This window comes from Dasypus novemcinctus, chromosome 10 (genome assembly GCF_030445035.2).
Source record: "Dasypus novemcinctus isolate mDasNov1 chromosome 10, mDasNov1.1.hap2, whole genome shotgun sequence".
In the NCBI taxonomy this organism is placed as follows: domain Eukaryota; kingdom Metazoa; phylum Chordata; class Mammalia; order Cingulata; family Dasypodidae; genus Dasypus; species Dasypus novemcinctus.
Genome location: NC_080682.1, coordinates 14,538,005 through 14,565,298, shown reverse-complemented (window position 1 = coordinate 14,565,298; position 27,294 = coordinate 14,538,005). Strand labels below are relative to the sequence as shown.

General features: G+C 50.3%; 1 protein-coding gene and 1 long non-coding RNA gene across 5 annotated transcripts in view; one reads left to right on the top strand and one right to left on the bottom strand.

The window, feature by feature from the left end:
* Positions 1-3,038: 3,038 nt before the first annotated feature.
* Positions 3,039-27,294, top strand: part of CD6 (CD6 molecule) — a 43,363-nt gene continuing 19,107 nt past the window's right edge. For all 4 annotated transcript variants that reach the window (XM_012522821.3, XM_012522791.3, XM_012522764.3 and 1 more), the window contains exon 1: positions 3,039-3,215. In XM_012522821.3, coding sequence (XP_012378275.1) covers positions 3,155-3,215 — 61 coding nt within the window. In that variant the 5' untranslated portion in view covers positions 3,039-3,154. The remainder of the gene's footprint in view (positions 3,216-27,294) is intronic.
* LOC105745550 (uncharacterized) lies at positions 8,334-15,060 on the bottom strand. Its single transcript, XR_001118241.4, has 3 exons — positions 14,666-15,060; positions 14,502-14,567; positions 8,334-13,512 (listed from the first exon to the last, which is right to left on the bottom strand). It is a non-coding gene; the product is annotated as an uncharacterized lncRNA (long non-coding RNA).

The window sequence follows — 27,294 nt, the reverse complement described above, 5'->3', positions numbered from 1 at the left end:
TCTGAGTTTAAATGAAGTTACTCCTATTGTATTATTTTTTGTTTCTGGTTGTATTGTTTTTGCCACACAGGTACTGTCAATTCCACCCCCAAACCCATGGGGTTTGAGGGTTGACTTGTGGTTAGGAGCATTCAAGGCTAACCTTTTTTTTTTTTACATTTTCACCCAGAGTCTATGCTGAACCCTGCAAATTCCATGTTAGAGGTTTTTTTTTGTTTTTTTTTAAAGATTTATTTATTAATTTTATTTCTCTCCCCTTCTCCTCTCCCCCGCAGTTGTCTGTTCTCTGTGTCTATCTGCTGCGTGTTCTTCGTCTGCTTCTGTTGTCAGTGGCACTGGAATCTGTGTTTCTTTTTGTTGCGTCATCTTGCTGTGTCAGCTCTCTGTGTGTGCAGAACCATTTCTGGGCAGGCTAAACTTCTTTCACACTGGGCGGCTCTCCTTACGGGGCACACTCCTTGCGCGTGGGGCTCCCCCACGCGGGGGACACCCCTGCGTGGCAGGGCACTGCTTGCGCGCATCAGCACTGTGCATGGGCCAGCTCCACACGGGTCAAGGAGGCCCAGGGTTTGAACCGCGGACCTCCCATGTGGTAGGCGGACGCCCTAACCGCTGGGCCAAGTCCGCTTCCCCACGTCAGAGGTTTTGATCTCTTATTTCACCTACTATAGTTTATATTGTATTTCAGTGGTCTTGATTTTAGGTAGAGGGTTTCTGATTTTGTTTCCAACTTTGTTCAGGCTCCACATTTTTTCTAGGCCCATTAAAATAAGTTCTTGGTGGCCAGAGATCATCAGATATTCAGGGAAACCTCTGGCTTCTGGTCTCAAGGATCTCTTTGGATTGGTGCTTTTTTGTCATTTTGACCTGATGATTTCCCTTAATTTCTTGCTTCCTCAACTATACATCTTCCTTCCTTCCTTCTTCCCTCTCTCCCTCTGCCCCCCCTCTTTCTTTCTTTCCTAGGAGGTACTGGAGTTTGAACACCGGACCTCATACATGAGAAGAAGACACTCAACCACTGAGCTACATCTGCTTTCCTCAACTATACATTTTTAAAGATGTTTTATAACATTTTATCCAGATTATTTTGTATTTTTTCAGGATATGCTGACTCTCATATTGCCAGAAGCAGAAATCTAGTCATCCTTCCCAACCTGGTTCAAATGTGCAGGAGAACTTCCGTTGTGTTTGCTTTCCCCTGGCCTGTGATTTTCCCTGGCCTGCTTGAGAACCACGGGAACCTCAGAGCAGAAATGTGTTTCCTCTCTTCGCCCTCTGCACACCAAAGACTCTGAATGGCAATTGAAAGGATTTGAATCCAGGAGCTGGGCCCGTCCACCAGCCTGTGCTGTCACGACCTTCCACAAGGGGGCAGCCTCCGCTGGTGCCAGCGCCGGGTTCCATTTCCTCCCGGTGGGCCGGGCAGGGTCCCCATGGTGGGGGGCCTGGCTTGCTGTGGCACCAAAACCTGCAACATAAAATGCCCCCTCGGGGCTGTCTCCTGGGCCACAGATGGGGAAATGAAGAAGACAGGCGAGGATGAGGTAAGGGACTCTCAGGGCAGGGCCAGGCTCCGTGACCCTGGGGTGAGGTCACAGCGGCCAGGAGGAGCCGGTCTCCTGCTTCTGGACTCAAACTCTTTAAGGGTTCTACTTGGACAACCAAGTTATCTGTTCATTCGTTCATTCTACAGACATTTATTAAGCACTCCCTGTATGCCCTACACTGGGGATAAAGTGGTGAATTACTCATACTTGGTCCCTGCCTCTTTTCCTCAGCGTCTACTTCAGCCAAACTGGACACCTCAGCCTCTCCCAGGCAGCCCTCACCTCGGTGGCGTGGCTCCTGCCCTTCCCCGTCCCGGGCTCCCCCCCACCCTCTCCGCCTGTTGAAATCCGGCCCAGCCTTCTGGGCCCAGCTGCCGTGCCTGACCTCCTGAACCTTCCCCTCTGACCTCCCGTGAAGAATGTCCAGCTTGGTACGCGGGGGTGGGAGGTGCTGGTCCCTTCTGTCCTCCTCAGGGGCGGCTCCTGCCTGGACCTTAGCTGCCTTCCCGTAGAAGGAGGTGGGGGACCCACCTTCTCCCAGGCCCTTCTGGTTTACTGTTGCGACCCCCGCAGTGTATTCGCAATTGAACAGGGTCTGTGCAGTCCCGAAGAGGGTGAGGTGAGGGGATGGAGAACGAAAGACACAGAAAAGCGGGGATCAGGTGGGCTGTGAGTAGCTGCAGGCGTGCAACAGCTACCACGTGCCCCCATCCTGATCACACAGGTTATTTTATACCCCAAGTACAAACAGTACATTCAGCAGGTCTCCCAGGAAGCCTTTGTTTCTACGTCACTACGAGTACACACATTCCTCTTTGTTTTTATCAGCCTTCTGATAACACAGTTTTCCTAGACTTCATTATCCGTAATCAACATAGCTTTGATCAAGACATAACTTTGCCCAGGGATGCCTCCTTCTTTATCTCCAGTCTCTCCAGGTGCCCTTTTTCTTTATCCACATTCTTTCTGTGCACCTTGGAGCCGGCTTTGCAGGGGAGTCTTGCTTTGCAGGGCTCCCCACAGTTTACTTTCTCTGAGGGAAGCCTGAGGCTCCCCGCTCTCCAAAGACTAGTAAAGCCCACAGCTGCCTTCCCAGCCACCATCGCGCCCAGCGTGGGACTTAATCTCAAGAGACCCGGATTCTGTGGAATGGGACAGACGGAGGGTGGCTCATTCATTCTCGCCACCGATATTTATCGAGCATCTTCTGTGTGCCAGGCCTTCCTCTTTGCACAGAAGCGAGGCGTGTCCTTGAGTTTCCCTTTCCTTTTGTTGTACCGTCACTCCTTGGGGAAGTCGCTCTGTCTTTCTCCCTTGGATTCAGCTCAGCTGGGGGTGCTCAATGCAGAGACGGGGTCTCTCCTCCCCCAGCCCCTACAACGCCAGCCTGGCTTCCTGGAGACCGAAACCACAAGCCGAGCACGGAGGCGTGAGAGACACTTGCAGGCTGGGGTGGGTGGCCCTCGTGCAAACAGAGAGGGGCGGAGAGAAAGAGGCGGGCAGGAACAGAGCAGGGCAGAGCCGCCGAGAGGGGCAGAAGGCGGCTGTGCCCACCGCCCGGCCCCGGGATGGCCTGCGCCGGCGGGCTCGCCTAGCGGTGGGGGATGGCACCAGACATGCGGCTGTCCTTGGCGCTTGTGGGCTTGCTGATGGCAGCCCTCCCAGGTAGTCCCCTTCCGTCCCCTCCTGCCACCCCCCACCGGCCCCTCATGCTTGAGGACCTGGGTCTTGCCTTCCTTGCTTTTCTTGTTTCCCGCCCTCTTCTTTCTGGAAACTTCTAGCTGTGCCTCGGTACCAGGGGCTCCCGCTGTGCCACCAGTGTCAGGGCTCTGAGCCGGGCTGGAGCTGTGGCCACCCTACAAGGCCCTACAAGGCCGCCTGGGCTGAGAGGTTTGGGCACTTGTGTTGTGCCTCACTGATGGGCCCCCAGGTCTGGAGAGGGTGGCGCCTCCCTCCAAATAGGCTCAGAAACTCCCCCACGCCCTGTTTCCCAGGAGCGAACGGTTCACCCTCCAGGCAGGTGGAACCCCTGGCAATCCTACTTTCACCCCCAAACCTGCGGCTCTGGGTCCACCGGGCTCGCATCCCTCATGGGAGAGCAGCCCCAGACTGAGGGAAGCCAGGGGCCGAGCAGGACAGCCCGTTGCTGGGGACTTCCGCCCAGCCTGTGAGGGAGTTTAGGGCACAAGTGAGCAGGAAGGCTCTTGAAGCACCACCACCCCCATCCTAAGGTGCTCCCGGGAGCCAAGGCACCCTTGTCGTCTGGGCAGGAGCTTCAGGAGGCCAGAGGTCAGGGGCCCTGGTGCTGAGCTCACCAGACCCTCCGTGGCCCCTCCTGAGGGCGAGGCCCACGCTGACCCCAGCCGGGCAGGGGCCCAGAGGCGCAAGGGAGCCTGTTGCAGTTGCTCTCACATTTGGGAGGTGGCGAGGCTGGTGTGGAAATAGGATTCTGGGCCAAGGTGGTCTGGGTCCACCCTGCAGTGGAGACTCGGAGCGCCTTCGGTTTGATGTGAAGGACAGCAGCCGGCCCCGACGAGGCAGGCGTGTGGCGAGGGTGGGGTGGGGGGTGGGGATGGGCATCCCAGCGGGCTGGGGGAACCTGGAGGACTAGGGGGCTATGGGGGGGCTGCTTCTCTCTGCAGGCATTTGCAGGCGCCTGCTACGAGCTTCCCAACCTCAAACCGTTTCAGGAAAAGTGATTTAGTTCCGGGAGCAAGAGAGTGTGCCCGGCGGGCCCTGGATGGGTCAGGGCCTCGCTTCACCTCTCTTGAGGTGTTGCCGGAGCAAGCATGCCTGCCTGGGGCTCAGCTTCCCTGAGCTGGGCTGTCAGGGCGGCTCCCTCCATCCCTATCCCCATCGCTGTCGCGCGCTCTCTTCTCCAGGAGCTGAGCTCAAGGTGAAGGCTGAGCCTGCCAGGCCTGCTGGCGGGCTGTTGGCACTGCCGGGCGGCCCCTCTGCCTGGCCCCGTCCAGGGCGTCCGGCCCAGCTCCTTCCACACCTCCACGCAGGAACGAGGGCCAAGGGCTGTGCCGGCCACAGGGCACGGGGCACCCTCTGTGCTAGGGCCGAGCGGCAGGCTGGCCCAGGAGGCTCGGAGCTGGTCTTGGTGTTGTCTGGGCGACAGGGCCCTGGGCAGAGCCCATGAAGGGTGAAATGAAGGGGCCTAGAGCAGTTTCTTAGCCCTGACAACCTTCACCCAAAGTTCCCAGCGTTATCTACCTAATGTTTGTTAAACTGCATTTGTATCTGACTCATTGTCTGTTACTAATACAAATTTAGTTTTGAAAGGAAACTTGATGTCACTGTTGTAAACCGGAAAACCCATATCATTTGCCATAAATCAGGTGTTAAAGGTGACCATAAAAATAAGTGGCAGTAGAAACAAATTTCTATTGTGGAAATGTCGAAGAAAGTAAAGGCGGTTGAGTCTGAAGGTTATGGGCTGGCCTTTCTGTTCAAAGGCGAGGAGGAAGGAGGTCCTCCAATATCCTGGCTCTCGACTGCCATTTTCATCTCGACTTTTTCAGAAGGATTGAAAGGTCTTTGACGAGGGAATAGTTTCCTCGCTATGCAATTTAATGGTATCAAATGCTGCTTCCCTGAACTGTCTCTAAATCAGGGGACCTTCATGTGTTCCACGAACCCCTTTGCCAGTCAGGTCAAATGAATACTAGTGTACTTTATTTATTGCACGCATTCATAAGTGGAGGAAATGCTAGATTCCAGTTAGAGGTCAGAGAAAGATAAGTTGGTTTTTTTTCAATTCCAGCTCATGGTCCCTGGCAATCTTTCCACGGAGGTTAAGAACCCCTGCTCTTGAGGTTCTTCTGCTGAGAATATGGCCTGGCAGGACGGGCAATCCAGGCGGAAGGAGATTGCGAGCTGGGGCTCATGGGGGAGGCAGGTGGAGCCTCCCGGTGCAGCTGGAGCCGCCGGAGCAGCCAGAGCTTCCAGGCTTGGCCTGTGGGCTGATGTGAGGGGCCCGAGCCGCCGTCCCCAGGCCAGCCTGAGCATGTCCTCCTCCATCCTGGTCCAACACACCCAAATCCCAGCACGACCTTTCCCTTGGAGGACCAGATCGACCCGGATCTGTTTGCAGGGCCTCTCCTTGGTGCCATCAGTGTGTTGGGCAGACCAGGTTGGGGAAAGGGCATTAGGGGCTCCCAGGAGAAAAAGAAAAGGAGCTGGGAGAATGCGGCCCATGAGGAAGATCAGGGTCCTCTCTTGGGCGCTGTGTGGGAAGCCTGGGTGGGGACACCTGGCGACGCCCTGGGGACCACGGACCCTCCTGGGTCCTAGCAGACCTGGAGTCGTAGCCCTGGGCTCCTGGGCAGGCCCCTTTTCTCGCGCTTCCCTTCCCAGTCCCAGCTCGGGGCTCTATCCTGGGCATCATGTCGCTATTTCTCTGCCCAGCCCAGGTCGTGGGCCAGCCTCTCGCAAGCCCTGCTTTGTGCTACTGAATGGCCAGGGCAGAGAGCAGGCCTTGGAGATCCAGGTGCTCCAATTCTCTGCTGGTGCTGCCCTGGAGGCCTGGGCCAGGACCGGTTTCTCTATCCACCCTCCAATTCTGTGCTTCAGTTTCCCCATCAGACAACTGGGGATGAAGGGGCAGAGAGACTGAACTAGAAGCCCTCAGTTAGGGAGTGTGGAGTAGGGTAGGGTCAAGAGACCCAGGATATGGCTCGGGGCCTGCCTCATTTGCTGTGGGGCTCTTTTTCCTCTCTGGACCTCAGCTTGCCCATCAGTAGAATGGGGCACTTTGGGCAGATAGTCCCCGAGGGCTCACCCAGGTCTGATACCCAACCTTTCTGGCCAGGGCAGTGCCAAGGTCAGTGACTTTAATTCCCTATGCGCGGGGATTAGTGACGTCCTCAAGGGCTGCTCTTGTGCACCAAAAAGGCTGATTGTGGTTGTTTAAAAATACATTATTCAGTTTCTTAAATTAGCAAATTAAAATATCTGGGTTTTCCTTCAGTTTATAAATACAATAAACAACCTCATTTTATTCATATGCCTAGTCATTTTGACAATGACTTTCAAGGGGACTTTAATTAATATTTGAGTGAATCAACTTAAACAGAGTAGGTTTCCTTAGATAATAAATACCACTTAGAAATGTAGCTAATTGAATGCCCTTAGATCTGGGTTGTCCCAGACAGTAGCCACTAGGAATGTGCATTTGAAATGGGTTAGTCCAATTGAGATGTGTCAGAAATGGAAATATACAATGGATTTTGAAAATTAGTACCAGGAAAATAATTTAAAATATTAATACATTTTTAAATGGATGGCATGTTGAAATGGTATTATTTTAAATATGTTGGGTTAGATCCATTTTATTATTGTAATTAATTTTACCTATTCCTTTTTACTTTTTAAAAAATGCTACTAGAAAATTTAACATGATACATGTAGTTCACCTTTTATTTATATTGGGTAGCACTGTCTTAGACCATCTAAAGTGTGTTTACCAATTTAATGAATTTGATTTTCTTTTAAATGTTTCAAAGATCTCTGAGAAACAAAACCTTCCTAAGGACTTCAAAGACAGTTTCTAGGTCCGAAAAACAAATTTGTAAACAAAGTGAATACTAAGTTTTCTTAAATATTCTAATAGTGTTTAGGGACATTGTCACATTCTCTTACAATTTCAACTTGAACTTTCAACTGAAGTCCATCATTTGATCACAGTCGGGTGAGACTCGCAGGTCAGATGTTTGTTAACTGCCTCAGTTACAGGACTTCCTACACCAGCGCAGGACTTGACGTGCCTGGCACCTCTCACAATATAGGAATGCTGTGAGTTTTTGTTTTATTTAATCACCTTCACCTTTAAGTTCTCATTTAACAGCCACGGACATGGAGAAAACAGTTGTAGCATCACAGGCGACACGGTGTTATCCCTGGCCTGTTGGAGTTTCATGTCTGTGGATTGAGTGATAGGTCAGTGAAGGTTTTGCACAACTCGTACTCTCCAATTGGGGTGGTCCCTCAGCCCACAACCTCTGGATCCAACTTATATAAACCCGAGGCTCTAGGTCTGCCCCTTCACCCAGGGGGTGACCACTTGATTGGATTAAATTCAACAACTGTGTTTTACTAGTCTATTCTGGTTTCTATTCACCCTCTTCCCGCTTGGCAAGGCTACAACTCTAGATCTGTAAGTAATGTATGGCAGGCTTCTGCATCTTTCTTCTGGCTTCGTCGGGCTCTCTGGTCACTGGCCAATAACAGGTGAGGACAGTTGAGTGTGGCCATTATAGGAATGGTGGTGTGGGCTATTGGAGCTGGGACATTTGGCCAAATGCAGACGATTCCAAAGGAATCTCTGTTCTAAAGAACGTGAGAAAGTGCTACCCAAGGCCTTGCTCGTTCGGTCAACATCTGTTGAGTTCCAACTCCTGGTCAGCTCGGCTGTGTGGTAGGAAAGCTCAGGAGTTAAACTGGGCCCCAGTTGTGGGGTTCCAAGGCTGAAGAATCAGCCTCCTCCTTGGTCAAGGGGAAATGAATGGGTTGCCCAAATGAGGTTTTGGGACAGGGGGTTGGAGGGTTTTGGGAGCAGCCTTGGAGGTAAAGGACAGGTACCAGGCATGCTGCCCGAACCACAGATGTGAAACCACCACCTTGAATGCCCATGCCAGGTGCTCAGCCCGTACCCAGCAAACCTGGTGAGGCCAGAATTCCTGGCCCATCTCCATCCCCAGTCAGCCCTCCTCCAAGCCCTTCATCCCATCCTCAGCAGTGAGCTAACCATTTTACTTAATATCCTTTCTTAATGGGTGCTTTCAGACTGCAAATACATTTATTTTTAGAAGAAACTTTATATGCCCCCCTGAAATGGAAAACCCTTGTAAATCGCCTTCACAATAATGGTGAAAATAAACATAATGGAAATGAAACAATGTTACTAAATTCTAGCCAGGCTCTGTTTTCCCTTTGCTCAAAAGGGAGGTTTGTAGGTGTCAGAGAGGCAATAACAACCAACCCCATGGGAGACTTTCTCCTCTAAATAATAAAAAAAAACGCTGAAAGGGAAATAAAGGAGCACAGCTTCCTCACCACATAATCTGGTGGTATTTAGTGCCCCCCTAAATCACTTTGCTTACCTTTGGGTCTGTGCCCCACACCTTGGGAAACATTGATTCAGAGGAAGGATGATGGGGGCAGGCAATCCGCCCCCATTACCAGGCAAAGCCTGGGGAAGCCACCCACTTGGCCACCCGGTCACCCTGGACAGGAGGCTCCCCCATCAGGCCATCCCTGGGTTCCCCAGGCAGCCCCTGGATTTCTCTGGTGAGCCTTGAAATTTGGGATGGCGCCACTTGTGTCCCCCAATGCAGCTCCAGGAACCTGAGCTCCTGCAACCTGGGGAGGGAAAAAGAGATTTATTGAGGGAATCTGGAGACCCGAGAGGGGGAGGTGGGGCTGGAATTCTGGAACCAGCTCTGGCTCTAACTTGCTGGATAATCTCGGGCACAGTCCTCTATTTTCCTGGCCCTAGTTTCCTCAGAGGAAAACGGGTCAAACTGAGGACCCAGCCCGAACACTCTTGTAGTCTATGTTCTTTGAAACTTTCCAGCTTGTCCCGTAGGCATCTGGGGGGGGAGGGGAAGGGAGGGGGATCCATCTGTGTAGAAACTAGCCCAGGATGAGCGTAACAGCGCAACCTGGTGTTTGGAAGGATGGGTCCTGGAGCCAGGCCGACTAGGGTTTGAATCCCGGCTCTGCAGGACCCCACGGGATACTTCTTAGCCTCTCTGTGCCTGCATCCTAGAGAGAACACCCTGTTCACCAAGGTGAGAAAATTAATTTAGATAATGCATCTGCAAATGCCTGTGCTTGGCAGTGCTCAAAAATGTGAGCTGATCAATGCTACACAGCAAAGTCAGATAATCGCTTGTGTGTGAACACAGGACTTAGCGGTTAATGTGGCGCTGTTTGCACGACGAGCTCGTTTACCCAGGCGACACCACCATTTTATAGATGAGGGAACTGAGGTTTAGCAAGATTGAGAGACTCGTCCAATGTCGGTAACTAGTAAGTGCCTGGCCCATCTCCTGTCTGCCCTTCTGGGTTCCATTGAAGTGCAAGGCCTCTCCCCACAATGCCACTTCCCTGGGCTTGCAGCCTCGTGATGCCATCCCTGGGGTCCTGGCTTCTTAGAACAGACGAGGTCAAGCAGGGCTGCCTCCCTCACCGCCAGCCGGCTTCCTGGGGTTTGCCCACAGTCGCCTTGCTTGCCAGGACCAGGCACCACTGTGACATTAGGGGTAGCATGAGCCCCGGCACAAGGTTCCATCACTTCACCTTTCTTCAGCCCCTGCCACGTGCCGGGCCCTGGGCTGACGCTGAGACAGGAGGTGTGAAGGTTTGCCCTTAAAAGCCTTCGCGTGCCGCGGCAAAGTGCACCAGACTGAGCCTGGGCTATGCCGGCCACACTAGAGCCCGCTTCCGTCGTGGGGGCTCACCATTGTCTCAGCAGCCGGTATGCTTGTCCCATCTCAGGCTGGTAACAACCTCGGGGCAATTACCCCTATTTTACAGTTGGGAAAATGAGACTCCAAAAAATGATGGTTTTTGTCCCTGGCTGGTGGCTGCTGAGGCTGAATGCAAACCTGCCGGTCTACAAAGCCCACCCAGGTGCACTGCCTCCAGAGAGCTGGGAGTCACAGGCAGGAGAGCCCCCGGGGAGAAAGGGTCAGCTTCCTAGAAAGAGGCACATCACTGTCTCCGAAGGGCTGGGCATTGAGGGAAAAAAAGGACAGCAGAAGCATTTCAGGCACAAAGTGAGTGTGTGCAAAAATGGGTGAACCCTGGCTCAGGCCTGCAGCCAGTTATCTATGCTGCACCAAGATTAATTTCCTGGTTTTGATTACGTACCGTCCTTATGTAATAGGACATTCCCTGGGGAGGCTAGATGATGGGGACAGGGGACTTCTCTGTAGTCTTTTTGCAACTTCTTGTGAGTCTATGGGTTCAGAATAAAGAGGTGGGGGGAAAACGGCCTTTCTGGCAGAAGCCTGGAGGTGGGACAGGCAAGGAGAGACCCCCGCGAGGGGGTATGAGTTGCTGCTGGCTGTCCAGCCCTGGGGGGTGGCCAGAGGCCACGTCAGGTGTGTAGGGCCATGATTCCCAAAGGAGCTAAGGTCCAGGCCCTTTCCTTTTTCCTGACTCTTCCAGACGTGTATGTTGTGAGGGTTTGTGAAAATGCCAAGCACAGCCCCTGGCCCGTAGATGACGCACCTGCAGAGAGTTCATTTACAGATGCTAGCTGGGCAATACCAAGGACAATGGCCTCCCACGGGGTGCTCTGTAAGTACAGACGCCCTTTTCCTCCTCCTCTCAGCACTATGACATATGACTCATTACCCCGTTTCACCAACAAAGCCACTAGGTCACCCAGAAAGTAGATACCACATCTTTAACTGAGCCTTTTTGCTCTACGTCCAGTGCTCTTTCCCAGCCCAGGAAAATGAGCTAAGGTTGGGCAGGCGACCCCGTACACCTCCAAGTTTCTGCAGGAAACATCTCCCATTCTCTGAGACTTTCTGCCTCACCCCTCGTCAGCTGGGCTGTCATGGAAACGGGGTGAAAAGAAACTTGATGGTGCTGGAAGGGTCAGAAGCATGGTGTGGAGTCTGAGCTGAGCCCCTTCCCGGCTGAGTGTTCACCCTGTGCCTCAGTTTCCCCACCCATCAAGCAGGGTCAAATGCCATCTTTAGAGCCTAGGATAGGGTGAGGCTCTGTGAGAAGTTGACTGTAAAGTACTTGGGGAAAGCAAAGGCTCTTTGGGAGGCTGGAAGAGCCCCATGGCCACACCTGCGGCTGGAGCCGAGGCATCAGCTCATGGGAACAGAAGAGGGAGAGCCTGGGTTTCCGCCCACCATTTTGCAGGCTCCCGCGCGGGGCTGCCTTCCGCTTGAAAATGGCGGCCGAGTGCGCTTGGGAGAGGCCAGGCTGGGCAGGAGGCCGGGCCGATGGGCAGCGGAGGAGGCTGCGGGCCGAGCCTCTGGTCGCTGGGAGGTGCCGGATGGGGGCCCCCTGATGGGAAAGCACTCCTCCTGCCTTCCCCTGTCTCTACCAGGAGCGAGCAGGGAGGGCAGCCACAGCATCGCCCAGAGTCCCATCCCTCTAGCTGCTTTTTTTTAAGTGGGGTGAGGGAAGGCTTTACCTGCACTTCAGGGTTTTGTTTTGTTTTTTCCATTAGGGTGTTCACCTCTTCCGGGAGGGGTGCCTGGGCTTGGGCAGGGGCCGGGGGTGGGGAAGCAGGGCTAGAAGCCTGCCCTGGGCTGGGAGAGGGCCCTGCACCTCTGTCCTCAGTGAGGCTTTTCCCTTCTTCCTTGGCTCCACTAAAGTAAAGGCCCTTACCAAATGAGCTCCTCAGAGAGAGGCGTTTGCACGGCCCACATGGGAGTCCAGTTAATTATCAGGGCTGAGCTGGGAGAAACCCCAGAGAGCAGCCATTCGCCAGCTCTCACGTTTCAGAGAGGGAAACGCAGGCACAGAGTGGGGCACGGTTTGCTCCTGGCCACAGAGCTCCAGGGAGAAGCCCAGTCTGTGGGCCCTGACGCTGGCTCTCCTACCCACGGGCATTGCCGAGCAGGGCGCGGCATGGACCCTGTGCGAGCTGCTGGCCAGGGGCATCCCCAGCTCCCCATCGCCAAGGCAGGATGGCAGGTGGGGGCTGTGGGGCCAGGTCCAAGGCTCTGGGAATGCAGGGGTCCCCAGGTCTCGGAGACGCTGGGCCGGCTGGGTGAGGGGAGCCACTGGCTTCCTGCTGCCTATTTCTGCCAGCCCCTTCTCAGCAGCATTCCTAGTCCTCAGGCTCAGCTTTCTTTCACTCTCAGTTTTGTTTCTTTTAACTTTTGATTTCAGCATAATTTTAGACTTACTGAGAAGTTGTAAGAATAGTACAAAGAGTTTCTAGATGCTCTTCATTCCGAGTCCCCAAATGTTAACATTTTACCAATTTGCTTTATCATTTCTACTCTCTATCTTTCTATCTCTCCATGACTTTTTTCTGAATCACTAAATATCGCAGACACAATGTTCCTTTCCTCCTAAATACTCGAGTCTGCTTTTTAAAAAAATAAGGACATTCTCTTGCATAACCACAGCATACTTATCAATATCAAGCAATTAATATTGATACAATGCTATTATGTCCTCTACAGACCTTATGCAGATTTTTCCAATTGTCCCAGTGATGTTCTTTAAAGCAAAAGAAAATTCAATTTCATGCACTGCATTTAGTTCTCGTGTTTCTTTAGTCTCCTTGAATCTGCGATACTTTCTCAGATTTTCTTTGTCTTCCACAACATGGACATTTTTGAAGAGTGCAGGCCAGTTATTCTGTCACATCTCTGAGCCTGGGCTTTTGTGATGGTTCCTTATGATTAGATTTAAGTCGTGCCATGTTCTTTTCAGCCTATCACCTCAGATGTTTGTCCCATCACTGGTAATGTTAACTTTGATCCCTTAGTAAGGTGATGTCTTCCATGTTCTCCACTCCTGCCCTTTACTCCTTTATCATTAATAAGCATCTTTTGGGGAGATTCTTTGAGAAAAATACTTGAGATTATGTACATATTTTGGTCCTCCTCAAACTTTTTCCTACTGGCTCTAACATCCTCTAATGATTCTTCCTGAATCAGTTATTGGGGAGATGGTGGCCTGGTGGTGATTTTCTAACGGCGTCGTTCCATCTATGTTTATGGCTGGTGACTCGGCTTTCTTTGCTGGTTTGGTGGGCGGGAGCCAGGCGACTCAGTGCGTTGAGGGCCGGGGCTGAGGAGAGGAGCCCAAGGTCCCTCTCAGGTTGAGCGTCTGATGGCAGCCATCTTGCCTCACCTCAGATTTGGAAGGTGGGCTCAGGAACACTCCACTACCAGGGCCAGTGGAATTTTTCCCCTTCATTTGTTGACACTTACTGTGTGTTGGGTTCTGATTTCAGGAGCTAATGCTGTAATGGGGGAAAATAGATAAACAAGTAAATCCATTTAAAAAATAGTGTTATTTCAGAGAGGAAAATGTGCAATGAGGGAAGTAAAGTGAAGTCAAGGGAGGGAGAGCTGCTGGGCTGGGGATCTCGATAAGGCCTCTGAGGGCATCTGAGCTGAGAATTCAATGACGAGATGAGTTGGGAATGCCGAGATCTAGGAGGAGGACAGTCCAGGCAGAGGGAATGGCAGGAGCAGAGGCCCTGAAGTACGAGGAGGTTCTCCTACTGGAGGAGCTCACAGAGGAGGGGAGCGTGGGGGAGGTGGAGCTGGAGAGTGTGGGGGAGCAGATCACAGCGGCACTTGGATTTCAACCAAGGGCCACCGGAAATCATCGGAGGGTGTTAAGCACAGATGAATGTGACCTGATTTGCCATTTAGACAATTATTTAACGAACATTTTAAAAAATCTGCTCCTCTTTTATACTTGAGTTTGCTTAAACTAGAAATCTTCTATCCTATCATATATGTATAAAACCATTATCATTTGCAGTAAATAGAGCACAGTCATATAAGTAAATAAACCACTGAAACCAAAAGGACCATTCAACAGCCCACCATCCCAGCTTAAGTTGGCTCTCCCTGTGTTAAAAGGGAGATTAGCAAATGTGAGGTGTTAAAAGCCAAGTAGCACCTCATGAGACTCTCTCCTTAAACGTAATTAGGGGGACTGGAGCATTGGAAAAAGAATAATTCACTGACTGAGTGCTTTAATGCTATTTAGTCTTGTATCTTAAATCTTTTCTGATCCTACGCCTGGTTTGGTGAAACAATTAGGTGGGTGGAGGCTGTGGGGACAGTGGTGGGGTGGTGGCTGGGTGCTGTAAGGGAAGGGAGAGCATGACCTACGATCAAAGGCAGTCAGAGGCGCCGGCAGTCAGACCCCCCACTGGCTCAACCCACCCATTTCACAATGGAGAAACTGAGGTCCTGAAAAGGGGCAGGGACTTACCCAAGGTCCAAATAAGAGGTGGTCTCAATTCTGTCAACTCTGGTTGTCACGCCTACCTGATTTCAGCTGAAAATTCAGATACAATGAAAACATTAGTCACCCTTATTGTAAAAATGTTGTAACAACCACATTAAAAGAAATGAAAAGAAAGAAAGAAATCTCACCCTGAATCCACACACAACACAGCCTTTCGTTCTAGAAGGAGGGAATTTTTAAGTCTCTGGAGTCTCCCAGGCATTTGGTTTCCTCAGCATGAAGGTGGGTGTACTGGCGGGTTTCATGTTGGTTTTGATCAATCTTTTTATTGGTCATGGTTGCTGTGAGAACGCGTACTCTGGAGTCTGAGAGACCGAGTTCAATTCCAGGCTCCATGACTTTGTCCGTGACCTTGGGTAAGTTCCTAAACCTCTCTGAGGTGTCAGTGCCTCAGCTCTTGAGCTCAAGGTAGACTCAAAATCTCTCCCTGAAGATATCTGTGGATAAGGTTCAGTCACCTTGTTCTGTGAGGGCTGTCTCAGTTCCAGCCACACCAACATGCTGTGAAACTCAGCCCCTTCCTGGTTTCCACACACAGGCACAAGAACCCACTCTATTAATAGACTACAGAGATCTGGAAGTGAAAGAAGAGCCCAGTCCACTGGGGTGGCCCTCCCTTTCCTTCTTCCTCTCAGAATGCCACAGAAGCCCTGAGTTACTTTCCCTCCACATGCAGGGAGCAGTTCAGCTCTTCCCAGCTCCTGCTCCTTGGAGGAGTCAGAGGTCAGAGGTCAAGTCCTCCCTAAAAGACCCCCAGGCATGGGAGGTGGAAGCCTGTCTGGGGAGACAGCTGTAGGCCACCTGGGGAGATGGAACAAACCTGTGAGTGAGTGAACATCTGGGCCCTGTTGTGAGGAGTCAGAATCTGGGTTACTCAAGTTCTCAAAGAGTTCAAGACCTGTCCAAAAGTCATAAAACCTTTCCTCTAGTCCCACACTCTCGTTGGAAGGCTGGGGAAACTAAGGGAGAGCCTGAGAAGGAGAGAGACAGAGACAGACAGACCAAGAGACTTAGCCGAGGCAGCAAATGCAGTTGCTTTGCCCATATTTGGTCCGGTGCACCAAGGGCTTGGGGGGTTCTGGGTTGTGAACCTCTGGGCCCAAGTGATTCTGGGTAATTTGAGGAGCCATCTCTGCTGCGGCAGCTAGAACAGGTTACACCGCTCGCGCACCAGGCCAACTGCTTAATTCAGGGGTGTTCTCAGCCTAAGGCGTCACCTAAGGGTTGATAATTTTGGGGGAGAATCCCCCCAAACCGTTCCCCATTAATAGAGACTGCCCTTGATTCCTGTCTTTACACACGGGGATCTCCATTTAGCGAATGAATGAGTGAATGAACAAATGAATAGGATTTCAAATGCCAGCCTTCCCCGATAGAGGAAAAACCATGCTTTTTAGGCCTTGTCTTCATACCACCTGACAGTGTGGTCTCTGCAAGTCCCTGCCCTTTGCTGAGGCTCAGTTTCCATCTCTGTAAAATAAGGATGTCGTATTGCCTTACTGTGAGTCCCATGCAAAGATAGCCTTAAGAGAAGACTTACGTAGTACATGATCCATTCCCAAGAATGCATACAACCTTTATATAGATTACAATGCACCACAAAATGAACCCCCATGAACCTACCACCCCACTAAAGAAGGAGAACTTTTTGGAACCTGTGGGTTCCATCTCTCTCCTCCCCCTGCCTTCCTCTCTCTCCACAGAGATAGCACCCATCCTGAATTTTGTATTTATCACAGCCTTTTTTTTTTTTAATCACACACATACAAACCTATTTACGAAAGACTATATCCAATTCATTGTTTTGTTTCAGTCATTTTTGGAACCTTACAAAAATGGTATTCCCTAATGTGAATGCTTCTGTGGTTTGCTTTTTTTTTCATGCAATATTAGGTTTCTAAGTATATCCTAGTTATCCTTGTAGCTGTGGCCCATTCATTTTCACTGCTGGGTAAAAATTCACTGTGTGATTATGCCATTCATTTAGCTTCTCGTTGAGGGTCATTTGGACCATTCCCAGGCTTTGCTATTGTCAACCCTGCTGTTCTGAACATTTCCATATCTGCTTCTTGGTGTCATGTGCAATAATTTCTCCAGGGCAATGCTTTCCAAATTCTGGGCCACAATCACTAGTGGGTCATGGAATCAGTTTACTGGTAGGCAACGAGCAATTACATAAAACTGAAACAGAACAGTCTAGAACAAAACTGAAAATATCAGAGTGCATCTTAAGTAGTGAATATAAGTATTGGATACATTTTTGTTGCAGCTGTGTGTGTGGACTAGGTCATTTGTTGCTGTGGGTTCAGACAAAACGTTAGAAAGCCCCAACACTGCCCAGGAGTGGGATTGCTGGGCCATGAGCTGGCTGTGTTTCCTTGAGTGACTGTGCCCACCTCATTCCCCCAGCGGTGTGTAGGGTTCCTGCTGCTCCCCATTCTCAGCAATTCACAGAGCACTTCTTAAGTGTGGCCGCGCTAACGGGTGTGAACGACACTCACTGCTGTCCCCCCCGCATTTCCCTGCTCAGCTGGGGGCTGGCCGCCTCTCCCTGTGTTTATCGTGGGTTTCCTCTTCTGTGAAGTGCCTGTTCCTGCCTTTTGCCCATTTTTCTATTGTTTGCCTTTTCCTTACTGATTTGTAAAAAGGCGCATTTCTGAAGAGGGTTTCCATTGGGGAAAGTATGAGACAGGAAGAGGAAGTTCGGGCAACATTTCTGGTCTCACATTTTGACTGAGAACGGATCCTCACAGCTACTCCTTCGGGAGAGAAGACTGGAAAGTACTTCAGGTCCACTTCTTACCAGGAGTGTCTGTGGATGGGTACATTCAGAATTTAGAACGTTTGGGATTTTAATGTGGTGTGTGTATTGCGTGCTATTGTCACGTCTCAGGAGGGGCCTGTTGGCACACTAATCGGCAAAAGAAGTATATACTTTCTCCCCTTAGAGAATAAGTGAAGACTGTGAATAGCCTCCTGTCAGTTCAGGTCAGGCGTTGCCACCAGGAGAGTTCAGGAAATTTGGGACCTCAGGGCCTTTAGGGTTGTTGTTAGGAATTGTGCACAAGGGTTAAAAGAATACTAACAGTCAGGCTCTGTGCTGCCCATTTTCTCTTTCAATCTCCCGACAGTCCCGGGAGGTTGGCATTAACTCCACTATTTATATCGACAAAATCAGAGGCTCAAGAGGCTAAGAAACCCAGGCACTGGAATTAGGAGGAAGAGATGAGTTTTAAACCCCCTTCAGTTGACGCCAAAGCCCGTGTGCTTTCACCTCCGCCGTGTTGCCCCCAACCTATGGGGAGCCAGCTTCTCTGTGCTCTAGGCCTCTGGAGCTGGAAAACAAAGTCAGCAGCCAAGAAACGTGACCAGGAGGGTGGGATGGAGCTGGGGCTGGAAAGGTTGTTGGTCAAAGGCGTGGGTATCTTCTTTCTGTCACTTTCTTACCCTGGAGAACTCCTGCCGGTTCTCTAAGACCCTTCCCAATTGTCCCCTGCTCTGGGGAGTCAAAGTTATCCCCTCCCATTTCTACTTTTCCCCAGAACACTTTGTCCTGACCCTGGGATATCCCTTATACCTCATCATAATCAACTACAAGCACTTCCAGGGCTTGGGACACAGAGCCTGGCCAAGAGGAAGGAAGGAAGGGAGGGACCTTCCTGGCCGAGGGGTTCAGGCCGGCAGGGATGGACTTTGGGCTGCCCCGGAAGCCTCCTAGACAGTAGGCATGATGGCCAGGCCTGTAGACTCCAGCTGAGTCCCGAAGTAGAACCCCGACTCTACCCATTCATGACTGCGGCCTTGGGCAAGTCATTTCCAGGTTTCATGGGGAAAATGGACTTTCTGGGGCCTTCTGGAGATTAATGCGAGAGCTGTGTATAGGAGGCAGGCAGCCCGTGGTAGGCATTATGATATCACCCACCTTCTGGGAAACCCAAGTCTATTTCCCTGAGTTTGAGCCCGTGGGTCCAGTTGGACCCCTGAGCCACACGGGTCTGTGTGCCGCAGCCCCCAGCTGTCAATGACACAAGGTGGTCCCTGAAGGTCAGCCTGAACATCCCCAACGCTTTCAGCTTTTGGGCCTGAATTAAAGAGAGGAGGTGGGTGGGGGTGGGAAGGGGGCCACCGGAGCACGGAGACGCACCTGGGTAGGCACTGGTCTCCACTGTCCCCAAGCAGCCGCTCTGGTCCTGGCCCCGCCTAAACTCTCGCCCGCTGGGGAAGGGCTGTGTTCCCCAGGAAGGACCCTGGTGAATTCCCGTGGCCCCTGGTTGTCTGACATCCCCTGGTATGTACCCCCTGGTACTTCTCAAGGAAGCAGGGGCCTTCAGACCACCGCAGAGAGGTCTCAGCGTCACCCTGGGGGGTGGGGACAGGGACGTGTTTCATTCCTTGCCCACACTCAAGCTTCATTCATCCAGAAACTGCTGCTCCAGCAGCTCTCAGAGCCTTCACGTCAGGGCCCGTCCCGAGAGCCAGTGGGTGGGGGCAGGCCCGGGTGGGGGCAGGCCCCGGGAGAATCCTGCCTCCGCCCCTGCTCCCACCTGACCCAAACCGGCCCCGGCATTGGGGCGGCGCTCTGGGAGCCGTGTTCTGGAATTCCACACACCGGCCTCCGTGCCCGTCCCCACCCCACCCCCCGCCCTCAATGCCCCTCTGTTTCTTCTCACTTGCCGAGGCTGCCTGATAAAGTGGAAAGAGTGAATCCGGGAACCAAACTTGGGTTTGAATTCTGGCGCTGTCAGCTCCTAGCTGTGTGTTCTTGGGCTCACAACTGAATTTCACCGAGCCTCGATTTCTTTGTCAGTAAAATGGGTTTCATAGCAGCACTTCCTGGTAGAGTCGTCAAGAGGCTTGGGTATGGCAACGCCCACAAAGCGCTCCTCACAGAGGACGCCCTCGGCAAATGTGGGCCTGCTCCAGTGAAAGGCTCCTCGACGTGCCAGGCGCCCCCTGAAGTTTGCCTCCCTGCAGGAACTTTCTGGACTCTCTCGCCACTCCACCCCCCTCGGAGGCCTCTCTCTCCTCTGGGTTCCGCCAGCACATCAGTGCTGCCTCTGGCTGCCTCTGTCTCGAGGGCTGGAGGCAGGTCCCTTGAGGCCCAGGCTTGAGTCCCCCCCTCGGCCATTCTCCTCAGAGCCCCGTCCAGCCCAGAAACGCTCATGGAGGTGAGGAGATTTCTAGAGGCCTCCCTTATTCAGGAAGCAACTAGGATTTCTTGAGCCTTTGCTGTGTGCCCCGAGGTGTTGATCAGGGGGACATGAAGGGGGCTCAGGAGTCCCCGTGTCTTGGTTCAAATCCCTGCTCCTTCTCTTATAAACTCTGTTGTCCTGGAAAGGCCTTTGGCCTCTGCCTCTTCCTCAGCCATCCCTAAAGTGGGAATAAAAACAGTACCTACCTCAGAGCACTGCCAAGAAGACACAGGATTTAAAACTACACCACCACCTCACCCCGCCCCCCAGCTTTCTTACCTGTGGAATCATTGGCAGGTGGCATCGATATGACACAGGCTATTTACAAAAGTTTTTCACTTAAGTTTTACTTTTAAAAAAGCCTTTGCTCTTATTTTTTTAATCACTAAAATGATCCACAGTCAAAATGTTATGTAATTTAGAAATCTATAGAAATCTATAGAAAATCAAAGCAAAGAAGAAAAAATTCACGATAAGCCTACCTCCAAAGATAACTCTTGCCACTACCCTGTTATAGAGTCTCCCAGGCATCATTTCAGAGAGAAATACTGCAAACACTCAGAAATATACTGAGTGTTTTAACAACCTCCCAGGTGCCTCCCCCAGATTTAAGAAATGTTAACGTTTTTGCCGTATTTGCTCAGACCTATTTTAATAAGAAAGAAACCCATGCGGATACTATTGGGGTATTTCCTTATCCTTCCCTCCCCAGAGACACTCACTCTTCAGAGTGTGGCATGTGATCCTTCTCTTCCATGTTTTTATACTTTTAGAGCATAAAAAGGTATCCATAAGCAATAGATGGCAGTGGTACATGTGCTCTGCATTTTAGATATGGTATCATACTGAACATATTCTACAACTTACTTTTCTCACTCAATACTTTGTGTTTTTGAGATAAAGTATATGTTTATAGAATGAATAATCCATTCTCTAAATATAATAGTCTTTTTAATTACTCCCTATTGGTGGACAATTAGATTATTTCTAATTTGCTTCTAATACAAACAGTGAGCACCCCTGTACATGTCTTTTTTTTTTTAAACACGAAACACAAGTTTTTATTGACAAAACTTAAAACCTAATAACAATAGCTGAGTATAATCTTTTGTAATACAGGTCTTATAATGAGAAGAATGGATACCCCATTTCACTTAAGCGAGCTTCTGAGTCAGTATTCTTTATCTTCATATACATGTCTTGATGGACACATACCAGAGAATTTTTTCTGGAATTTCTTTGTGGGGTTAAGGTATGAGCCTCTTCAACTTTGAGGTTATCACTGGCCGTGTTCTGTGTATTTACAAGGATGTGATCATCTTGTATATTTTGGTTAGCCATCTGCTTTCCCTGCCTGGTATACATATGTGCACACACACAACCACATGCCTCATTTGTGCTCACCGATTCAACAAGAACTTCTCAGGCAGTTACTGTGCGTCAGACCCTGGGTTTTTCCTGTGGTCTTACCTCAGTCCTGTGAGGTCTTCACACCCCTGAGGTGAGGGAGGCAAGTCAGCACACGAGGTGATTTGTCCAAGGTTACACCGTCGTAAGGGAGCTGGGCTTCAAACTCCGGCACGTTTGGTTCTAACCCAGCGCTCTTCCTGCCGCCCAAACCGTGGTAGCAGGTCTGCTCTCCCTCTCCCTGATTCAAAGGCCCTACCGAGTGGGAATTCTAGTGGAGGGGCTGGCAATTCCTTCTCCTCCACCCACTGGTGGGAATTCTCACAGGTGATCAGAAGAGGGAACCTGTGGAGGTCAGTGTCTCTGGCCTGCTGGGTTCTCTTGGAGCCAAACCCTTCCTGTCATCCTTGGGTTTTTTCACTGAGCTGCTCATGACTCCCCCACTCCCCCCACACACACAGTTGGTTGTGTCTCATCTTACCCTTTGGGAGGTGCAAAGAAGGTAGAATCTGGCAAGGGAGTTTGAGTAAGTTTTGGGGCCAGGACCACTCGAGCCTCCTCTCTCAGAGGCACTCCTGTTACCATGGCAACTGCATCCACTCTAACCTTTAGGATCACTTGGCGACCCTGTTTGTAGAGCCAGGGCAAGGGAGCAACCCAGTGGAGGTGTGAGGCAGCTCTGACAAGGTTCTTAAGAAAGATAGGGAGAGAGGAGGAAAGGATGGAGCTTTTGGGGAACTGGAATTGTTCCTTTGCAGCAAAGAGGGCCGAGGGGCTCATTTTATGCCTGGGATGGAATGTTATAGCCAGTGGGCAGCTGTCCTCCCATATCCACTCAGGACTGGCCATCAGAATTGGACAAGAGAAAGGAGGCCAAAGCCTTAGGATGGAGATACAATAGCAATACCTGCCACTTACCAAAGCTTAAGCATTCTGCAGACATTATTCATTCACCCCTCAAAGCCGTCTTATGTGGCCCGCGTTTTATGCCCAGGGCCAGGTTATATCCCAAGCCTAGCAGGACTTTGTGACTTTCCCAAGGTCACACAGCTAGTGACCACAGAGACAGGTCTGTCCTCAAAGTCCCTGCTTTAAAACAGCAGAAAGGAATTTCCTGAGTGTGAAAGTTGTTAAGCAGATGAACTGTACCTCTGCTCCCTACATCATCCACTGTACACTCATCTCCCTGATAAGTGTTGCAGTTTCCAGCACAAGGGGTGAGTTCCGCAAATGTTAAGGGAATTGAGTTCAGGCTGGCAATAGACTCATTTCATGATAATGTCACTCACATACCCTCACTTTCTTGAGCAAGAGAGAGATGGAGTTCCTGAAATTGAACATTTTCCAAAGCCTGCTGTGTTTCGTTGATCATATCTTTAAACTTCTTTACAATTGAGATTATAAATTGTTGTCCTCTACTTCCTCTTGAATTTGGCTGGGGGAGAAGGGATTAAAATCCGGACATGCATGGAGGATTGCCATGTTGGTGAAAATCCTCTGTTGTGTGACCTGATGACCGAAAATTGTACAAACAGTTGAACTTCTCTGACCTGAGTGACTGAAGACAGTTTACTTTGTGTCCCTGAGCCACCTTTAGGTTAAATGGGAAGGAGAGAGTTTCTTTTCTTTTCTTTTCAGTTGTTTTATTGATTGCTCATCATTGACGACATGATGGGAAGTTTTTAAAGAAAAACTCACCGTAGAACCAGCCCCTTCCTGCCTAGAGGCTGGGAGACGGTGGAATGAGCCTTCAAGGGCTCCTCCCCCTAAATTCAATGTTTCTAGCAAACATTGGTCCCTGCTTCCCCCCTGGCCTGTCTCTCCTTTGGCCTCAGAATGGAAAGGAGGGGGTTTTAGATGGTGCAGGAGCCAGTGTGCGGGGGAGATCGTGGCTGCACTGTGGGACCTCCACTCTCCCCCGTTGGGTGGGCTGTGGGACCAATGCCAGCCGGGGGCTCCTGTCCTGGGGAAAGACCTCATTTCTGCTCTTCCTGGGATGATCCTGGGACTTCGGTGTTGAGGAGGGTTATCATGTCTAAGCACAGGGCTGGACGAGCTTGTCAGAGTTGGAAGGAGCTGGGCCCGCCAAAGCAGGCTCAGACCAAGCATCGCGGGCTTTGGAACAAGGCAGGCTGGGTTCAAACCTTAGCTCTGCCGTTTTCTGGCTCAGTAATTTTAGACAAATTAATCAATGTCTCTGTGCCTCAGTTTCCCTGCTTGTGGGTTTGCTGTGGGGATGAGATGGGTTGGTTCATCTAAAGCATTAAAAAGGGGCCTGGTGGAGCACTGGACAGATGTCAGCTGTCATCACGGAGCTGTGCCAGGCAGCTGGTGGTGCTGCTTGGGGGCCTGCGGGTCTCCCCACCTTAGCTCCCAGCATTTCAGAATGGGCTTCCCCAGAGAGGTAACCGTTTGCGTCGCCACGGGGCTGGAAGTGAACACTAGGCACCCATCTGGTCACCCCCAAATGTCCACCTGCTGGCTGGGAATACCCCCGGGTGTTTCTGGACAGTTCCCTGAATAAGCACTGCTCCCTTTGAAGATCTGGGGCCTAAGCCAGAGCCTGGGGGGACACCAGCCAGGATTTACCCTTCCTCATCTTGCTCAGGACTCTGGGTGGTCTCCAGGCCAGCAGTGCCCATGCGTCTCCCAGGAGTGTCCCCCTGCTCAGCAGTGTACCACAGTGGCAGCCAGGCTGACTGGAGAGAGCACTGCACTGGGAGCCTGACTGTGTGTCTTGGGCCCCACTTCCTGGGACCTCAGATTTGGCATTGATTCAATAAGATCGTCGGCCTGGCCAGTAACAACCACTGCCTCTGTGTGGTTTCAACGCTGCACAAAACGCTCGCTCACAACAGACCTTCTGAGAGTTTAAGGATGAGAGACGGAAGCTCAGCCTGATCAAGTGACTGGTCCAAGGTCACGCAGTTAATAAGCGGCAGAGCCCGGCCTGGAGCTCAAGCCTGTAGATGCAAGACCAAGCTTCTTTCCCTCCACAGTGCTGTCTGCCAGAAGTACAACGGCAGCCACGTTTGTAGTATCACATTTTCTAGTGGCCGCATTTTAAAAAGTAAAATTAGACAGGTTAAGTTGATATAGCAATCTATTTTATTTGGCCCAATATATAAAAAGATGTTATCATTTCAACATGCTATCAATATAAAAGTTGTTAGTGATGTTACATTGTTTTCTTCTTACTAAGTCTTTGAAATGCGGCATGTACTGTACCCCTAAAGCCTATCTCTTAATTTAGAAACAAGCGTTTCATCAGAAATTCTTGAACTGTTTTTTGATTTCACAAAATGTAAAATTGAAAAAGTAGATTCGCATATCTAAGTTGTTCCAACATTCTTAAAAGTTTTCCAATAGTTGAACTGAGGATCGGTAACAGTGGTCGTGGCTGAGCTGTAGAACACCAACTATTCCCAGTTGAGGGTATAGGACAGATTTCCCATCACTATTGGCAGGATGTGGGAAACAGCGCACTGATGTGGCTAAAAGGGTGGCTTCTAGAGGTGGGGTAGCAGGTTCAAATCTCACCTCTAATACTGACCAGCTGGGTGACCTTGGATGCATTACCTAACCTCTCTGTGCCACAGTTTTCTCAATGACGGCATGGGGGTGATGATAGCGCTTACCTCACAGGGTTGCTATGAGGGTTCGAACAGCCAGCACATGTAGAGCACATTGATAACAGCTATCATCTCCAGGGCTGTTCACATACAGTAAGTGCTCAATATGTAATAGATGTTGTCATTCATTATGTATCTTATATATTTATACTGTACGAATATAGGACTACAGGGGTCCAGAAAGTCCATCAATTCCAACCTGTTGTTTTGCAAATGAAAAAACAAGTCCAGGGAGAGCAAAGGACTCACCCAAGGTCATTCAGCAACTTAACGAAGGCTGTTAAGTGGGACCCCCACCTCCTTATGCTCAGAGCGGCAACCCCTCCGCTGTGCCCCCCCAGCAGTGCCGGCATGTTCAGGAGAAGAAGCACCCTTGACCCACCAGCCCCCAGAACTCTTCATTTCTTCCCCAGGAGCAGGTATGACTTTGGGCTGAAATGGCCGCACCGTCTGCACAGCCCCTTCCACTGACTCCCATGAGCAGAGGCACTGGGTAGTCAAGGCTAAAACTGACCGTGCTGGCACCGCAAGCTAGCCACATGCCCTGCAGGAAAAGCCCTGCTGATTTATTTGGAGACCTCTGATTTTAATTTTTTTTTGGTAGAAAATTTGGAAGAAGACCAAGCAGAAAGAAAACAACAGAACTCGCCATCTGGGCATGTTTCCTTCTAGCGTTTTCATTTTTCCTACAAATGGTTTTCTGTAGTAGAGATTGGATTTCTTTTATTTATGTATTTTTAGCATCTCTTCTGGGCCCGGCACTGGGCCAGGTGCCAGGTTTATGAGGGTGAACAAAAGAGATACAGTCCTTGCCCAGCCATGCTGAGAGTCTTTTGAGAGTGGTTGTTTTTTAAAAGGCTCTTGACATCACTAAACAAGTCAAGCCCCACACAACTAGATAATTACACTGAGGCCGGTGCCATGAAGAGAAAGCCCAAGGTGTAACAAGAGGATATAATGGTGGTGGGGAGGGTCCCCGAAGATGTTCAAAACTAGGCAGCAGAGAGTGCGACGAGCATAAAATGTATTTATAATTTTGCATCCTGTATCTGTCTCTTAACTTCATATCATAAGTGTTTCCCCACATCATCAAACACTCTTTGTAAATATCTTTAATGGGCTGTACAGGAGAACCTCGCTTTATGCCACCAGTACACTCCAAGGCACTTCGCGTAAATTGAAAATCGTGCATAATGGCGAACCCCGTTATTTAATAACTATTTTTTAAATGAACATGCCTATCGTACTTTAAGAAATACATCTATTTTTTTTAAATTAGAGAACTTGTGAGCTTACAAAACAATCAAACATAATGGGCAGAATTCCCATACATCACCCCTCTAACACCACCTTGCCCTGTTGTGGAATATTTGTTACAGATGATGAAAGAACATCATCAAAATATTACTGCTAACTGTGGTTAGTAGCTTACACTTGATATATTTTTCCATGCGCCCCCTACTATTAACACCATATATTAGTACTGTACATTTGTTATCGCTCACGAGAGAATGCGCTCGTGTTTGTACTGTTAACCACAGCCCATTTTCCACCACGTGCTTCACTGTGTTACACAGTCCCATGCCTTGTACGCTCCATCCAAAGTGGACACAGTGGCTCTCAGCTTCATCACAGAGTTGTGCAGGCATTGCCTCAGTCAGTTTTTGAACGTTTTCCTTCTATCATACTTTTAAAAAACTAAATAAGGCAAATAAACACTCTAGTAACAAGTAAACAAAATTAATCATAGAAATACTTTCTAAAAATTTAAAATATTTTTGAACATTAAAAAAAAAAAGCTCTCTCTGCCTTTTATTTTTTCAGGTTGCCAGTCGCATGTACCTGAATTCACGTGTGTTGAATTCATGTACAATGAAGCCCTCCTGTACTTTCCTCACCATCACCCCAGTCCTTTTTGGACATTTCAGCTCTTTCCAGTTTTTTGCTTTTTTTATTTTTTCGCTGTTAGACGTGATGTGGCTGGAGGGTTGTTTTCTCCTGTAAGAGTGCCGCCCCTGGACATCGTGTGGTATTATGGATCATTTTTCTAGGAGAGGCTCCCAGAAGTGGCATTACTGGATCAAAAAGGCTTTAGTTTTTCAAGGCTGTTGACATTCGGACTTGCAAACTCTTTCCGTTGGTATATTTAAAACGTGCCCCTGGCCCCCTGATGTGCGAGACGCTCCCGCACCGGTTCTTTCCATACGCAGCTCCTGTTTCTAATGTCGTACTTCCTCCCCTCTGGACTCAGCTCTTCATCCATCATCTGCTCAGTAAGCATTTATTCTGCACCTGAGGTTTTCTCATCTCGTCTGACGGAGCGGAGGGGCAGCAGGTACCCTCCAGGGTTGCAGGGCTTTATTTTGATGCTTGCACAGGGTGTGCCCCTCCCCCGGCGGAAGGGCCTGAACACTTTTTCATGGCGCTTGCTCTGACACTAGACTGGCCAGCTGGGACCTCACCTGGGAAAGCACCTCCTCTGCCTTCAGTGTGTCTGCCTCTTTCCTCCCCCCATCCCTTCCAGAA